Source organism: Vipera ursinii, assembly GCF_947247035.1.
Source record: "Vipera ursinii genome assembly, chromosome: 2".
NCBI lineage: Eukaryota > Metazoa > Chordata > Lepidosauria > Squamata > Viperidae > Vipera > Vipera ursinii.
This window is the reverse complement of record NC_139513.1, coordinates 60,309,378-60,327,576: the sequence shown is the minus strand read 5'-3', so window position 1 is coordinate 60,327,576 and position 18,199 is coordinate 60,309,378. Positions and strand designations below refer to the sequence as shown.

Here is an 18,199-nt window from a genome sequence, read left to right as displayed (position 1 = left end):
GGAAAACAGCCCCCAAATGGGGAAAAAAATAGATCTGTCTACATTGTGAAAATATACTTTGCCTTACAGTACTATAATATAGGGACGCAGTGGCTCAGTGGGTTAGGACGCTGAGCTTGTCAATCAGATGGTCGGCAGTTTGGCAGGTCGAATCCCGAGTGCCGTGTAACAGAGTGAACGCCTGTTACTTGTCCCAGCTTCTGCCAACTTAGCAGTTCGAAAGCACGTAAAAATGCAAGTAGAAAAACAGGGACCACTACGGTGGGAAGGTAACAGCGTTTCATGCGCCTTTGGCGTCTAGTCATGCTGGCCACATGACCACGGAGACGTCCTTGGACAAGCGCTGGCTCTTCGGCTTTGAAACGGAGATGAGCACCGGCCCCTAGAGCTGGAAACGACTAGTACGCATGTGCGGGGGAACCTTTACCTTTACCTTACTATAATATATTTTCCCAATTTTAAAGGATCTCTGCTCAATTTCCATTCTAAAAAATCAATTAGGTATCAGCCTGATATTAGCCCCTTTTGTTATTAAAAGCTAGTAGATGTCCAGCAATGAACACCACAATTCTTGCAATATTCCAGAGCTGGAATCCCAGGCCAAAGGGAAGGCCAAAATACTACCTGATATGGAAGAATTCTGAAAATTATCCAGTTCAACTTCCTACTCAGTGCAGGATGTCGCTACATTATCCTTTCTCCAAATAAAGCCAAGCTTATTTCATTCTCACATTTACCATAAGCTTTTATAATGTTAAATGAAAATCTGCTCTTTCCAAGTATGAGGTCTAATTTTGCTCTTGGAAGTAGCATAGAACTATTTTGCAGCATCTTTTACACAACAGCCTTTTGCATATTTAAAAATCACTGTCATGAATCTCTTATCATAAATATTTTCCCATGAAGGCAAAATCCACCTGTCCAAATTATGGAAATTTTGTTGTTGTTTATATCCTACGTTTCTGCTCAGGGGATGGTCTGATAATAAATATATTTCATTTATTAATCAGCTAGGGAGTTTCAGTGGTTGAGGATGGACTAGAACTTGGGTCTCTCCACTCCAACTCAAAGACCAGAACCCTTACATCATAACTAATATAAAAAAAATCAAAATTATGCATAATTAATTGAATTTGAAAAAGCCTGGTCAAAGGGGAATATCTTGACTTTTCCCCTAAAAGTCCAAAAGTAAGGGTTTAATGTAATGCCTGCCATAACACAGTCGGTAGATTAGCTGCAACAGAGCAGAAGAACTTTCTCATTTGTCCAAATGGACCTCAGAAAGTAAGAGCATCTCCTGATGATCTTATGAGAACTGGGTAGGGTCATATTGAATCATTTGAGTCATTTAGATCTCTAAAGGTTCAATGCCAATGCTTTCACTTGTACATAAAAAAAACATCTACAGGTAGTCTTCAACTTACGACTGCAATTGATCCCAAAATTTTAGTTGTTAAGTGAGTTTTGCTGTTTTACAACCTTTCTTGGCACAGTTGTTAAGTGAATTTGGCTTCCCCACTGAGTAAATTTAAGTTAATGTTCATCCTTATCCAGTGCACTATAGACTTAGGTCCTATAAAAGCAAATAAACCAAACACCTTAAGAATTAGATGACCAACAGCTGGGTGTCATCAGAATACCGATGCTACCTTATTCCAAGACTCTAAAAATCTTCTCTCAGTGGTTTCATATAAATATTGGACAACAAGAGGACAAGATGGAATTCATGTGAAAACTAATTGCTAAATAATTGCTAAATAATCACTTAATATTGCCAAGTACAGCCTCACTAGGCACTCAAACTAAATGAAGATATGGCTAATAATATTTAAAACCACTAAAGATCCAGAAAAACTAACAAGGCTGCACATTCTCTCATCTTGTTCCTCAGTTTCACTAAAACAGCCTCCACCTATCCCATAAAATGCTCAAATCAAATGAATCAACACAATTAATATTATACAGATATATTTGGAGATGTAAAATCTCAATATTCCTAGTCACGTTAGGCAAAAATGGGACATCTGAGCCCAGTCAATGGCTTCTGAGGTTCTTTGGGATAAGGAAGAGCTTTATAATTATTTGTCACTATGTCTTTTAGACAGGGAATGAAACATCCCTTCTAAAATTAATTATTTCTCTTAGCAATGAAACAAGTTCTGAACCAGCTGATTTAACAGAGAGTCATCAGAGCGAATGTTATCACCTCTCCAGGTACCATGTCTGCACCCTTAAGGTGAACAAGCTGAAAAGATTTTGAAGAACCCAACAAATAATTTTCATTGTCACAACATTGTATTATGCCCTGACACTGCATGCCAAGCATGTTATCCACTCAGAATTTTCCAAAATGCTCATGGTGAGCCACCAACTAACCTGACTCTGCTTTACCAACTTTCTGGTGTATGAGGCAAAATAGAGATGGAATAAATAATCTTTACTTTCTTAGAAAATAAAATTAATCTTTAAAGAGACATACATCAAATTTACTACAACTAATGGAAAAACAGGTTTTTAAAATTATTAACATATGCAAGTTATTTTGCATTTTAAAAAATGTGAATATAAATATGAATTAATCAGAATAAGGTCCAAAATAACATGCGATTGAAATGAAAACTGCAATTAAGTGTGCTGAACAGCAACTACTATAATCAAAACAGAATCTAAAACTATATAAATAGTGGCATTCAAACAGCTATTCATATAGTTTGCTGTACTAAAAACAGATTCCTGCCCAATTTGTTTATACTTCAAATTTAAGTAATTGGTTTTTGCAAACTATGAAACTCTGTTTATTATATTATGATGACGTTTCTTGTCAAAACGATAAATAAGTTCCATTTATAGCTTCAAACAAAAAACCTGGATTGGAATATTTGGTTACTGATGTTATACAGTATTGGTAACCAAGGCAAGCAGAAAGATGTCATATCTGTTTTGCTAGATGTTTAATAGTGAAATTATAAAACCTCATATTCTTTCCTGGATTGATATGGTATTTGGTTCATGGTTTACCTATACCAGTGATAGTGAACCATTTCCAGACAGAGTGCCCAAACTACAACCCAAAACCCACTTATGTATTGTCGGGTGCCAGGTGGGCGTGCCCATTGGGTGGGCATGGCTGCAGTGGTAACGGCAGACTGGATGGGACTAAAAAGTTCAATCAATCAATTCCAACTTTGGAAGAGAAGTTGAAATTGATTGATTGATTGAACCTTTTTTTTTTTGCACACGGCAGCAGAGGCCTAAAGCAAAAAGGTTTTATAAAACCTAACTGAAGGCCTAGGATTGGGGCGACGGTGCACGTGCCCACAGAGAGGGCACCACCACAGACCTATACTATCTTTGGATCAGGTAATCATGGATTGTTCAGTAAGGCTGAAATAAAGGCATATTGGATTGATATTTGTCCAGTGCTAAAAGCAGAAAAAATGTGGTTTCCTCAGCTACTGCAGCTGTGATTTGCAGATACAGGGCAATTTTACTCAACTGTTGCTTAGTATTCTGAAAGTACAGGGGTAGCTGTCACTGGTGATGTTAGCTAGACTGGGTAATGAAATGTTTGTAAGAAAACCAAGTGGAGAGAGCACCAAGGATCTCTCATTTCAACCGTGAGCTACAAATATTCTCCTTCATTGATAGTCTCCAGTATAACGCCTCATCAGTCCTTTCCAAAGCACTAGTTTTGGCATTATGTATGCAGATGCCCCTGCAAAAACCAGGGATCTGGTTTCTGCATCGGAACAAAAAGGTCATGAACCAGAGGGAAGGAAGCAACAATGCAGGTGGAGCTGGATAGATCCCAGGTCCTGATTGCATTATCAAACATATCATCAAAGAAGCACCACAGCTTGTGGCCACAGACAAAATTGGCTCACAAAACTTTACTTTTTAAAAAATGGAACAACTATATACTGTACAGATATAAGCTGATGCCTCCACAGTAATTTAAGAATGAAACAAAGGCAACATCCTAAGACTATATCCTTTAAAACTGGTTGTGGGGCATTGTGCCCTACAATTAAAGAGACTTGTTAGTGAGTCCTCAAAGATAAACAATAAATTCCAGAGTAATAGAAATAACAGAGCAACATGTGAAACCCCCCCCCTCTCTCCATATAACATGTACTAAAATTTAAATGTAATTTATATTTTTTAAATGTAATTTATATCCTGCCTTTATCAGTATTCTATACAACTCAAGACAATGTACATAATGTTCCCTCTTACATTGCATATAACATCCTTTTGGAGTAAACTAAGAATAAGGACGGTCACTCAGATGATTTCTGCATGGAAGAAAAGATAGAATGTATACGTTTCCTAATTGTATAATGTATGTATAAGCATCTTAATTGTTACATCAAACCAGCTCTATTTTCCAGAAACTGGATTGGATTATTTAAAGTGCATTTAACTCACAATGCAATTTATCTAGTATATAGAATCCACATAAAATAATGGTAATGCCATGAAAAATAGATATGTATAAATAGAATTTAATTTTCTAGTTTATTATTTTTTATTTATTTAATTCATGCTTGTCAATCTACTCTGACAAATATTCAAGAAAACTAACCAACTTTTAAAAAGCAGAATATAAAACCTCAAACATATATATTACATTTAATACTAAAATTAATACTAAAATCAATTAGGAGTTAAAAGTTAAGACAAACTATTCAGAACTCAGACACAAATTTGCATCTTGTAATCAGTGCTTTTTCTGGAGACATTTTCTACATGTGTTTCCAAAATGTTTTTCTTTCTATACAACTTTTACAAGATTCTTATCTTAGCTCCTAGTTTATAAAGCTTGTCCTATTTAACTTTATTGCTACACATACATAAAATTCTAATTTGAGCAACTTGTTCCTCCCAAACCTTGCTGTAATTATAGAGCAAATGTTTCTTAGAAAAGCAAAGATATATGGACTTTAAATTTACCTTTTCTCTAATCACTATTTATTTCTTACAGGCTTCAATCCAATATACCTACAGGATTCAGAAATGAATTAAGATTCATTTTACATCCCTATATAAAAAAGTTGGAATAGTTAAACCAGACATGTCAAACACAAGGCCCGGGGGCCGGATCCGGCCCGCAAAGTGGTTTCATGCGGCCCGTGAAGCCATCCTGGAAACAGTGAGGGAACGGCCCCCACTGCCTTGGCCCTGGCCCAGAGACCCTCCTTCTGCCAGAGACCCTCAGATCTCTCCCACTCCTGCCCAGGCCCCCATAGGCACCCTTGATGCGAACGATGTAGAGCTGGCCACGCCCACCCAGTAGGCCATATGCACTCTAGCCACGCCCACCCAGTAGGCCACACCCACCCTGGCCACACCCACCCGGCCCCCTGAGGGCAACCGCAATGCTGATGCGGCCCTCAATGAAATTGAGTTTGACACCCCTGAGTTAAACCATCTGTATGCAGCGCTTGTTTGTCAAAAGTAGTTAATGCAGTGAGATTATATTATGCTATTAGCACATTATAATTGCTATAATTTCACATGAATTCATAAAGAAGGTGAATGTCTTTATCAGTTCCAATACATTTTGATTTTAAAAAACTTCTAGTAGAATCGATAATTTATTTTAAATTGGTAGACCCATAAATGTTTCAGGGAAACAAATTAGATTATAGAAAAATATACTATATAACTTTTTCCTTGGAAATACTCTGAAGACACATAGGCTATGAGAAACATTCTATATTTGACACATCTCTAATACATACAAACTGCATGAAATCACATTCTTGTACAATTCATATGATTGTGTTGAATACTCCATGTCAGTCATTTTAAGTGTACTTTGTTATATGGTAAATAATAATGGATAATGGAACAATAGAGGCACATATTGGTCAGTTTTAATTGTGTCTGATATTATAATTGCATTATCATTTCAAATAGTGTTTGGAATGCCTAAATACAGGTGAAAAGTGTTTCTGTTGTTTTACAACTTGTTGTTCTAACATAATTGAGAATTGAATGTGAACCAGGAGTGAGCTCTGAAAAGTATTTTTATCAGAAATAAAATAACTTCCTACTGCTTGTTATCCTTTATATATTTTCAATTCTAAGTCTCTAATCATACCGTATTTACACAATTACATTTACAAGTATCTTGTATTAGCTCATACTTTATAAAGAGTCACTTGTTTTAGATGGGCAGTTATAGAAATTGAAAAAATAAATTATCAACATATTAGAAGGATACAAATGAGAAAGGAACAGTACATATTCCCAGGTCATTTTTTTTCAACTAAAAGTGGTTAATATATTAGGATTGCAGAGATCCTCATTCTTTCTTGACACAATCCTAATGTTCATCACTCTTGTTAGCAGATAGACTAATAGGTCTAGATTTAAATACTTTAATCTGTTTCTTTTGCCCAGATTATATTTGCAATTTATTATGTCTTTTTGTTTTAATTTGCCAAATGATCCACTTTTATGTTAGTCAGTCCTTAAAGTGATAGTGAAGAGTTGGGGTTTTTTTGTCACTTTGTAGTTTAACAAGAAGGGAAGAAATGAAGGAATTGGTTAAATATCTTTTGTTGTTGTTAATTATTGTTCAATTAAACTTCTCTTCAATTAAAGTCATACATACAAAGTGTTTGGATTTCTGTAATCTACATTAATAATAAAGTTCAGGAAGCATCTCTAACTTGTTATGTTGTTCCCATCTATCCATTAGTGTCAGTTAACAGGATAATTTTGCACCCTTAGATTACATTCAAATGTTTGAGGGTTGTTTTTTTTAATGTACTTATTGGGGCTACTATGCATAATACCAATAGCAGCTTACAGGCTAGTCACAGAATTAAAAGTATCACATCACCTCAATCAACATTCAATGACAAGACCAACCCTGTGAGTAGGCAAAATTTCTGTATCCCCAAATATCCTCCCAAAACTCTTCTTCCATTATATGATTCACTGGAGTGCCCACATACAATTATCAGCAGCCTATCAATTCCTACTTTCATCAGCACCCATAATAATTTAGATATCGATAGAGGAGAATATTTGTAGCTCAGGGTTGAAATGAGGGTCCTTGATACTCTCTTGAGCTTGGTTTTTTTGCAGATGTTTCATTACCAAACTAGGTAATATATCAGTAGCATTGATGATGTTACCTTGTTTGGTAATGAAATGTCTGCAAGAAAATAAAGCTCAGAGAACACCAACAACCCTTCAATTGAAATGTCACGCATTTACACTTGCTGACATATATTTTAACCTTTAGGGACATCATAACCTACATCTTTACTTCCTTATTTCACATGATCAGACCACTGAATTACATATTTCCCCTTTCTCTCAGTTTCATGAGCACATTGCATATCTAATAATAATAAGAGTTGGAAGGGACCTTGGAGGTCTTCTAGTCCAACCTCCTGCTCAGGCAGGTAATCCTACCATTTCAGACAACTGGTTGTCCAATCTCTTCTTAAAAACTTCCAGTGTTGGAGCATTCACAATTTCTGGAGGCAGGTTGTTCCACTGGTTAATTGTTCTGTCAGGAAATTTCTCCTTAGTTCTAGGTTGCCTCTCTATTTTTCTATTCATTTTCTATATCTATTTTTCTTTCCTTCATTTCACCGGTTAATTAATGCCTGTTGTTGTATACTCCCATCCCAAGTCAAATCAATCTGAATGAGGTCAAATCTTTACTATAGCCACTGGACTCAGAAATCAAACTAAAAATTAAACAAACAAAAATAGAGAGATATATAACTAAAAAGAAAGAACATTAATAACAGATCTGAAGGAAAGCAGATGATATGTATTGTATGTAAGCATGGAATCGGGCAACCCCAATTGAGGTAAGTTGAACTGAGAGAGTGTGACTGGCCCAAGGTTGCCCAGTTGGTCCTCGTGCCCCAAAAATGTCGGGAACTAAACCTTCTGGTTTCTAGGCCAATGTAATAACTGCTACACCAAACTAAGGTAAACTTAGTACTATTTTTTAAATACTTACATTTAATTTTTAATTAAAATTTTTTTTATTTTTTAATACTTAAAACAAGATTAGAAACAGTATATAGGTATCCTCAACTTATAACCACAATTAACACCAAAGCTTCCAACACTAAGCAATACTGTGATTAAGTGAGTCATGCCCAATTTTAAGACCACTTTTTACCACAGTCTTTAAGTGACTGCAGCTTTTCCTACACACACACTTGATTTTGCTTATCAGAAGCCCCCTGGGAAGGTTATAAATGGACATCATGCAATTCCAGGATGATGCAACTATATATGCGGGTTGTCAAGAATCTGAATGTTGATCACATGATGCTGGGGACACTATATTGATTGTCAATGGGAGGATTGGTTTTAAGCCACCTTTTTCCAATGCCATCGTAACTTCCAATGGTCATTAAACCAATGATCATAAGTTAATGACTACCTGTAACCAATTACATAACAAGTTTTTACACCTAAGACAATAATATCAGGAACTACAACTCAGTGCTTTGCTTGAAAGTGTATTCCTCTGAGTGGAAAGGGGTTGACTGAGAAAGCTTTTCCTCTCCACAAGAGATCTGCAACAGCACTGAGAAGTTTTCAGAACTCCAAATATGCCACTTGCTCAAATTCATTATGTCCTAAAATCTTCAAAATGAATATTTCAGGAGGCCGATTCTTTATCCCTTCATTTTTAACAAGATTTGAGTGATAAATTAGCAATGTTTCAGAATATTTAATGAAATAGCTACTCTTTAGTGTATTTTTCCATTCTTAATAATAATAATAATAGTTGGAAGGGACCTTGGAGGTCATCTAGTCCAAATTCTTCCAGGCAGGAAACCCTATACCAGGGATAGGCAACCTCGGCTCTTTTATGACTCATGGACTTCAACTCCCAGAATTCCTGAGTCAGCTATGCTGATTCAGGAATTCTGGGAGTTGAAGTCCATGAGTCATAAAAGAGCCGAGGTTGCCTACCCCTGCCCTATACCATTACAGACAAATGGCTGTCCAGTCTCTTCTTAAAAACTTCCAGTGTCGAAGCATTCACAGCTTCTGGAAGCAGGTTGTTCCACTGGTTAATTGTTCTGTCAGGAGGTTTCTCCTTAGTTCTAGGTTGCTTCTCTCCTTGATTAGTTTCTTAACGGAGCCTGTAACTTCTCAAAACATCATGGATTTCTTTTACAAATTGCCATTACAATTCCATAACAAAAATCCTTTTTATACTTCTATTTGTTTCAGTTATTTAAATCATATTTTATGTTTTGAAAACAGGCTGTAAAATTATATAAAACTGGTCTTTTGTTCAGCTTGAACAAGCTCATTCAACATGAGGGGGAAATGTTATTACTTTGAACAATGTACAAGTAAAAACTGTGTAAATCTTACCAAAATGGTTCAAGATATTTTATTTCTTTTGGAATTCTGAATGTTATTACTCTTCAATTATACAGATTAGAATTTGGAAAAGACTGTTCTTCAAAAGAAACCCATTGTTGGATTATTTCTCCCATTCTTATTAAATGAAATATTTTTCATAAATAATACACAGTTTTCCAGATCGGGGCATTTCCATTCTAAAGTGCTAATAAGTGAATATAAACATAATACATAAACAAACTAAGAAAAATACAATTGAAATGAAAATAAAAGTATGGCATGCAAAATGAGAAAGTATAAGCACTTTTAAAAACTAAATACTTGTCAAAAGAAAACATCTTTAACAGGCACAAAAACAGCAACCAAGCAATCTCCCTCATGCAGTCACTTCATAGCCGGAGTACCATTCATGGCTATCCTGAGGGAGTGAAGCAAGTGACATCACATGTATCATGACACTGAACAAATGATCTGAATTGCGTAATTTGCTTCATTTGTACCATGACATTCTGATACCACTATAGCTTCTAAAGACAGCTGTGTCATCAATGCAAAAGCCTTCTTTTTAGCGGCAACCCAATGTCATTTGGCAGAAAAAGATCATCACAGGGCTTTCAGTTGCTTTTACACAGGGATAGGCACATGAGCCACGGGTCACAATGATTTCACATACCTCATGATCTCCCTGTGCAAGTAGTAATAATAATTTGTATCAGTCACGTCACGATGCAACTGATGCAAATTATATAATTGTACCATTTTTACAGTGAGATTATGACACAAATTACATCACTTGATCCTCTTACCTTCCCTGTGGACACTGGGTGGCATGTGTTCAGGTACTGAACATAGGTAGTCCTTGATATTAACTGCCATCACAACGTGCATTGGAAGTTAAGCAACCTCCATGGGTAGCATTTGATCCTCCACAGTTTTAACAGTCAAAACAGTGAAGACTACAAAAGATCTGCATAATATTACTGAAGAATTCATCCCAGGCTGAAAGCAATAATTTCACTATCCTAACTTGGGCTGGCTGAATACAGTGCCAAAGGCCGCCACATAGTTAATAGATTGCAATAATCCATACAAATATTGCTTAAATATGAGCAGTTATAGTTAGGCATATGTGCAAATAAGTTCATAATTGGTATATTACCTAAAGCTGATAAAAGGCACCCAAACCACAATTTTCAATGACACCTGCAACCCCAAAGTGATTCCTTAATGAGACTGCCTCCTCCTAGTTTGTATAGATAAACTATCTAGAACAGACATGTCAAACTCGCGACATCACGTGACGTTGTGCAACGTATCAGAACTTTTTCCCCATTGCCAGCAATGGGGTGAGCGTGGTTTCCTCGTGATGCGTCTGGCCTGCGGGATGGCAGTTTGACACCCCGATCTAGAACATCACAACACTAGATAGCAATTAATGCTATATAATTAACATTATATGAAGAATATACCATAATAATTAATGATTGCATCATTACTTATTACATCATTATGATTATGTCTTATTTTTAAAACCAGATGTGATAAGATGTATTTATGCTTAAAGGATACAATCTTATACACTTCAACTGAAAAGTATTTTCTATTGACTATGAATACACATATAATCAAGCTACATGTAAACAACAGCTAAATCTATACACATCTTGCTAAACCAAAACTTAAGAAATCTTTAGTGTGAGATATGAAAATAACTATAATTAATGTCTACAGATATGTTGAAAACTGATAGTTCCCAAAATGGGATGATTATTGGTCTAGTATTCTGGTGAAATCCATTAAAATTGAATGGTCTAAACATATATCTGCATTTATTCAGAACTGAAGATATCACACTTCAAATCTTAAAAAATAATCTTATGCCAGGATACCATAGTTAACAAAACTGAAAAAATAGACACAATGCAAGAAGTAAATCAGCCTCCTCTAACATGTAACTTGCAGATGAGTTGGATTTAAACTTCCAATGCATATTTCTTGAGAACACCAATCCTCCCCACAAAAGTTCATAAATACATACAAAAAATAATAATACTTTCAGAATTAATATAAACATAATGCTGGATTTATCTATAGCTGATAAAGATGACACATTTTAAAAATGTACTATTTAGAGACCTTCCAAATAAGTTTTTCATTTTTCAGTTAAATTGATCAGATACCCATTAGCTGCTGTGATTTTATATAAAAATATCACAGCAACTAATCCAAATCATCCTATTTTCTGGAGGAAATCTTTGTGTATTTTTTTTTGTTCTGTGTTTTTAACTTTCCCCTTGCTGTGTATATGAGAGGTTCCTCTTTGAAATGATAACGGCAACACAATGTTGTCATTACACAATATGTATGAGTTTTTTGTACATTTGAATGCTACCTGTTTTCAATTACTCAGCAAAATTATTTCACAAAAGTCTTATTTAGATGCATTCTTCACATCTTTTTCTTTAATAGCTGTCTTTATTGCAAAAGGTAGCTAATGTGTGGTGGGACTTACAATATAATGAATCTGCTCTCTCCCCCCCCCTTACCCTAAAAATGAGGGGGGGGGAAGTAATGTAAATAAATACAGATGCTTAAATTTTCTAGGGGAATTATCCAACTTTGTAATCTTTAGAACTCAGAAATATACACCATTCACATACTGCATCACGCCCATAGAAAGGAGTGAACCTAACCCTTGCATCACTATTTAAGGCTTTCAACTTACAACTGTGTGAATATTCCTGAAATCGTCACTCACCTTTATTACGGTTTTTCTAGACCTCTGTTGTAACTAAACAGAAGCAAAAAGTTGATAAGTATTAAAACCATGTTTTGTTACATTTTAATATTCAAGTTGTTCGCAACTTGAATGCATGGATGACACAAAGGGAAATCATAGTGAAATAAATTTAATTTTTAAAAATGAAAAATATACACTACTAGGCTAACAATGCCCTATTTCCCCATTCAGGCTGACAGTGACTTACTTATTTTGATAATGGTTTTTCGCCATTCATAATGTCCAGAGTAATGCACAAAGTAACAGAATAAACAATTACCGCAATAACATAAAAAAGCATAACCAAAGCAACCCCACCTTCAGTCATTAGTGAATTAAAGCTACCTTGTCTATCCCTCAGAGGGGAGGCAATCATCCTTGCCCTTGAAATTGAGATAATAAGAATAAGAATAAGAATAAGAATAAGAACAATAAGAATAAGTTGGAAGGGACCTTAGAGGTCATCTAGTCCAACCCCCTGCTCAGGCAGGAAACCCTATACCAGGGGTCGGCAACCTCGGCTCTTTTAGGACTCGTGGACTTCAACTCCCAGAATTCCTGAGCCAGCATAGCTGGCTCAGGAATTCTGGGAGTTGAAGTCCACGAGTCCTAAAAGAGCCGAGGTTGCCGACCCCTGCCCTATACCATTTCAGGCAAATGGCTATCCAGTCTCTTCTTAAAAACTTCCAGTATTGGAGCACTGGAGTTTCCCGAGTATCGACCTGCTTTTGATCCCTTGCCTGCTGCTAACAAGAAACCAAGTTGCAATGAAGTTCAGCAGCGAATCGTAGGAAGATTATTCATCAGAGACACCTCATCGCCCATGCGCGGCTAAAGCCCTGAACACACTCAAAACAGAACACCGAAGTCCTTGAAACTCCTGCGGACTGGCCTCACAGAAAAAAGCCCGCGAGAGCCGACCAAGCGCCTCACCCGCGAGCTTTATTTCGGCAGCCCGGACCTACGGATCCGAGTCGTTTCGGCGTCCCCGGCTTCCATCAGAGGCGCCTCAGTTTTCCACAAGACCTATATATCGCAAACTACCTAAGACCGAACTCCTAGGAAATCCAGCCGAAGTCCCTTCCCCTTCTTCCCGCAGCTCCATGTTTTATTTTTTTATTTTTTTTATTTTAAATGAGCGACGCGTCTGCCTTCCGCATGCAACACAACCCCGCCACCGCGAGGCACAAAGATCAGGCTGATATTCCGACGGTATCCAGAGAGTCCCTGCAAACAAGGCAGACGCGGGCAAGGTGAAGTGATAATTAAAGCGCCGAGAAAGCCTGACAAAGGCGGCGGGGCGGGGAGCCCTCCTGCACAAATCAAATACTCATCAAAAGCCAAGGAGACGAGCGGGTGGCCGAGGGAGTTTCCAGCCCCTGCGCCTTACATTGTCTCAGATTCCACCGCTGACGGTGGTGGACGAGGCGCATTAAAAGCAGCCCGCCGCCCAGGAGACGGCAGCCAAAGCAAGCTTTGACCGGGGAGCGTCGGGGAATTAACCTCCCCAGCCGTCTCCCGGACTGGGTCCAAGAAGCCATACACACACCCCTTGTATCTCATTTGGTGAAAAGAAACAAACAAACAAAAAAAGGGGGGTGGGGTACCGTGAAAGTGTCAAGAGGCGGACGTGGCAACCGGGGGTGGGGAGTGGGGTGGGGGGGGTTGTCTTCCACCAGACAGCGCTACCTCAGGAAGAGCAGAAAGGGGTCTCGCCTATTCTTCTGTGCTCTCCTCCGCCCACCTTTCGGGCTGAGTCTGGCGGCCGGGGACTCGGCTTCCCCTCGCTCGCTCGCTCCATAGCGGAGTCTAGCCGAGGCGAAGTGGCGTCAGAGCCAGGCTTCAGCAGCCTGCGCGGCCAGGAATACCCTGGTGTGGCCTCGGCTCTCGGGGAAGCCCTGGCTGTCCGCTTCCTCGCTGCCATTCGGGGCCCGCGCGTTCCCCGGGCAAATCGCGGCGCCCAGCAGGCGAGGAAACACCCCCCTCCCTCAGGAGACGCGAAGCAAGTGACCGCCCGGAGCGCGGGCTCTCCGGGAGCCGCCTCCGCTGCCCCAGTCCTTGCGGTTCCCGCTTGCTCGGTAGGGATCTTTCCCGGGACTGGCTGGCTGGCTTTTCCCTCTTAGCCAGACATTATGGAACCGCTTTCCTCAACCTCCCCCCCCCTCGGTTCTGCTCTCCCCATGCCTTCTCTGGAGAAAGTGAGGGGAGGGGAGCATCTAACCTTAAATCCTTAACCCTCCCCATTGAATCCACCCAATAAGACCCCCGATGGGGGAGGGAGGCAGCCGGCCAGAAACCAGGAGCTCGTAAAATAATAATTTCCAAAAAAAATTTTTTTTTTAAAAGGGGGAGAAACACCCTTTATAGCACAAGCGAGTCAGTCAGCCAGTCCTCCCGCCGTCCCTCCCCGAGTGAAGGACAATAGCTCTCTCCTTCACCACCACCGCTACCCGCAGCCCCTTGACACCAGAGCCCCGGGAAGGAGGGGGGGGGAGTCCATTGTGTATGCCCGGGCTCGACAATTTACGAAACAAAAACAAAACCACACACACACACAAAAAAAAAAAAAATACAAGAGAGGGAAACGAGAGAGTGGCTCCTCCTCCTCTTCTCCAAAAAGGCCTGTTGGAAAACTGCACAGAGCAGAAGCGGCAGCCAGGAGCCCACCATCTCTCCTCTCCCGCTCGCTCGCTCTCGCCGCTCCAGCCCTGCCGAGCCAAAGAGACGAAAGGCCCCGAGCGATAGGAAGGGGATCTCTGCCCTAGAGCGGGGGGGGGAGGGAAAGGGGGGGGGAGAGGAAAGGCCCGATCGCTTTGTGTTACCTGCCGTGAAACCAGTCCTTGCAGGCGTCGCACTCGATCATGAAGCGGGTTACGTCGTAGGGCAGCCTACAGATGCAATAGACGGGCACCGTCGCCATGTTAGCTCCCTTCAAAACAACACTGGATCCCAAGGCAAGCGAGCCGTGCGGGAGAGTCAGCCAGCCCAGCCAGCCCAGCCAGGCAGCGGAAAGAAGCAGGCAGGCAGGGCGTTTTGCTGCGGCTTCCTCGCTGTTGGGGAGCTCGCTCGATTCTCTCTTCCTTTACCGCCACGGGCAAGCGAAATCAACCGGGCCTGGAGACGGCGGGGAGAGGTGGAGGGAGTGGGGTTGGGGGGGGGGGGTAAAAAAGAAGCAAAACAAAATCCGGAGAATTCAGTAAGCGATCCTCAAGGGCGAGCTGCAATGTCAGAAAAAAATAACCAAGGGTTCCCGAAAGTTTGGCTGCATGGCTCCTCTGCCTGGCGCCGGTTCCAAAGCTCGCTGGAAGCTCGCCCGCTCGCTCTTTTTTTTCCCCCGTTTTCTTGCTTTTCTTTTTGTTTTGGCCGTAGTGGTTTCTAAATGATCATTATCCCAAATGTTGAACGAAATGCATTCTAATGCATGCCCCCTGGTGACAGTACAGTACCGAAGCTTTTCATAAACACTCCGAAATGTAGCCCTTTCCTTGTAATGTCCTTACGTCAGCTTGCAACATTGTAATATTTCCTCTGATGGGGCTGGGGAGGGAGGCTGCAGAAAAGGGGAGGCGAATATGCGAAAACTCCCAAGCTTGGCACCGTGCAAAATATTAAAAAGGGTGGCGGTGGTGGGGAACGGGAAGACAACCACTCTCAAAGCTGGAAAATAAACAGGGAGGCGTGCTAAGAGGGGAGATTTTTTTAAAAAAAAATTACAAACGATCTAGCCAAGGAGCGGGAGAGAAAAAGCTTCATTGAAAGGAGAGGAATATTGCCGCGACTTCAAAAGTGGTGCCTGCAGTCGGGAGCCTCGTCCTTAAAACTCTTCCCCGCTAAGGGAGCTCGGGTGGAAATTATGTAGATAGCAAAGAATCGATGCATCAGCTGATGTAATAAAACGGAAGATGGAAAATTTGGCCAACACACTCTGCTTTAAAACATTTCAGTTCTTGAGATACCTTTATTTAACAGCCTGCTTCCTTTTCGCTCTTCCAGCTTACCAGAGTTGGGGGATAAAGAAATTGAGAGGACAAACTAGAACAAATTCTCCACCCTTACTTCTACTTCTTCTCCCTCTCCCCCCTTCTCCCTCCCCCCTTCTCCCTTCCCCCCCCCAACAGAACTGACTTAAGAAGAGGGAGCAAGTTATTTTTGCTGGGGTAATAAACTTCTAGGGCAAATCTTCTGAGGCTTCGCTCCTACAAACGAAAGTGCGACTCCGCCTCCTTTCTTTCTAATTGTTAATGAAAGTAGAAGCGAGTCTAAGAGAGAGTTGATCCGAGGAAGTAGCAGTTCCGCTCTTAGGCGTTCCCGTTTTTGGCGTTCGGCGATTTCCCGTGAATCCATAAAAATAATTTTTTTGAAACGAAGCCCCCTGTAGCTTTGTCAAAAAACCGCTACTCTTGGCATAGCCCCTCCCCTCCCCTCCCGCCATCCCTGCTCAAAAGTTTTTGAAAGTACCACGTGTCACTTTGCTGCTTTGCTTTAATTCACGGTTGTGGCCATACGTTAACTCTCGCGGTAGTACAGCCTACCCCCCCCCCCGCCCCTGTTACCACCCCCCCCCCCGCTCCAGATTATTACCTATCTTTAATTTTTTCGGTAGGGTACGTTAGTAATCTTGCCAAGTACTCATGCAGGGCTAAAGCTGTTGGTTCACCATTCTTGGCTTTCATAGTGACACTGAAAAATTTGCCAGCAAGGCATGCTAGCCACCTCCTGTTGCTTTCCCCCACCCCCAAGGCACATTATGACCCTTCTATATATAGGTGTGTACTGTATCGGATAAAGGTGGCTTTATTTGTAATTACCACAGTTCATTATCATTCCTTGTGTGATAGGGTAAATTGCCCTGGCCAGAGTTACCACGCTGTTTTTCAAATTTAAAATGTGGATCCTTCTGAGTTTATTCTTGCCTTAGAACTATAACTATGTTCCCATATTAATAGATTTTCCAATATTTTTTAACATGGGTGTCTGCGGGGGCGGGGGGGCAAGGACCCCAGTGAAGGGCAGTGATGATAACTGCATAATGACATCACCACACAAATGTTAAAATTTAAATCCTTGCATCTGATACAGCAATAGAAGAACATAGTCATGGCATTTGCACGAGGACATTATTGTTGTTGGTATCATCAAGATTATGCACGTTACTGTATCTTGGTGCTGCTAAGTGGAATCTGTGCATTTTATTTAAATATGAATGCATTTGTCAAGCTGAATTGCTTATACCAGACATGTCAAACACAAGGCCCGGGGGCCAGATCCGGCCCGCGAACTGGTTTCATGCGGCCCGCGAAGCCATCCTGGAAACAGTGAGGGAACGGCCCCCACTGCCTTGGCCCTGGCCCAGAGACCCTCCTTCTGCCAGAGACCCTCAGATCTGTCCCACTCCTGCCCAGGCCCCCATAGGCACCCTTGATGCAACGATGTAGAGCTGGCCATGCCCACCCAGTAGGCCATATGCACTCTAGCCATGCCCACCCAGTAGGCCACGCCCACCCTGGCCATACCCACCTGGCCCCTTGAGGGCAACTGCAATGCTGATGTGGCCCTCAATGAAATTGAGTTTGACACCCCTGGCTTATACTAATGTCCTTATAGTAATTGCTTATACTAATGTCCTACCTGCAGCACAAACATGTCCCAGTAGACCTTTCCAAAGGACATGACCTCATTGTTTTGACTTTAGCACATCCCCAAATCACAGGTATGTGACCTTAAAACCTTCTTTAGCGGATGCAGTTTTAAAGTAACATTTTTTTCCTTCTGTCCTCACTTAATTTCTGCTCTGGAATGAACCTAGAAAAGGTTTTATCAGTGATGAAGTTAACAATGACTGGGTGACCAGGCCCACCACTCTCAGTCCAACCCATCTTAGAGGGTTCTTGTGAGGAAAATATCAAGCAGGAGTATGAAGTATGCAATATGTTTGCAATCTTGAGGTACAGATTTTAAAGAAGAGATAAAAATATAGAATAGAATTGAGCTGGAATAGAATAAAATAGAGCTAGAATAGTCCAGCCCCCTGCTCAAGCAGGCAAACCTATA

The 18,199-nt window shown here is 40.5% G+C and overlaps 1 protein-coding gene across 1 annotated transcript in view; it reads right to left on the bottom strand.

Moving 5' to 3' along the window:
* The window catches only part of PHF2 (PHD finger protein 2), a 148,939-nt gene extending 133,313 nt beyond the window's left edge, over positions 1-15,626 (bottom strand). The window contains exon 1 of the mRNA XM_083352228.1: positions 14,971-15,626. Coding sequence (XP_083208354.1) covers positions 14,971-15,068 — 98 coding nt within the window. The 5' untranslated portion in view covers positions 15,069-15,626. The remainder of the gene's footprint in view (positions 1-14,970) is intronic.
* Positions 15,627-18,199: the final 2,573 nt, after the last annotated feature.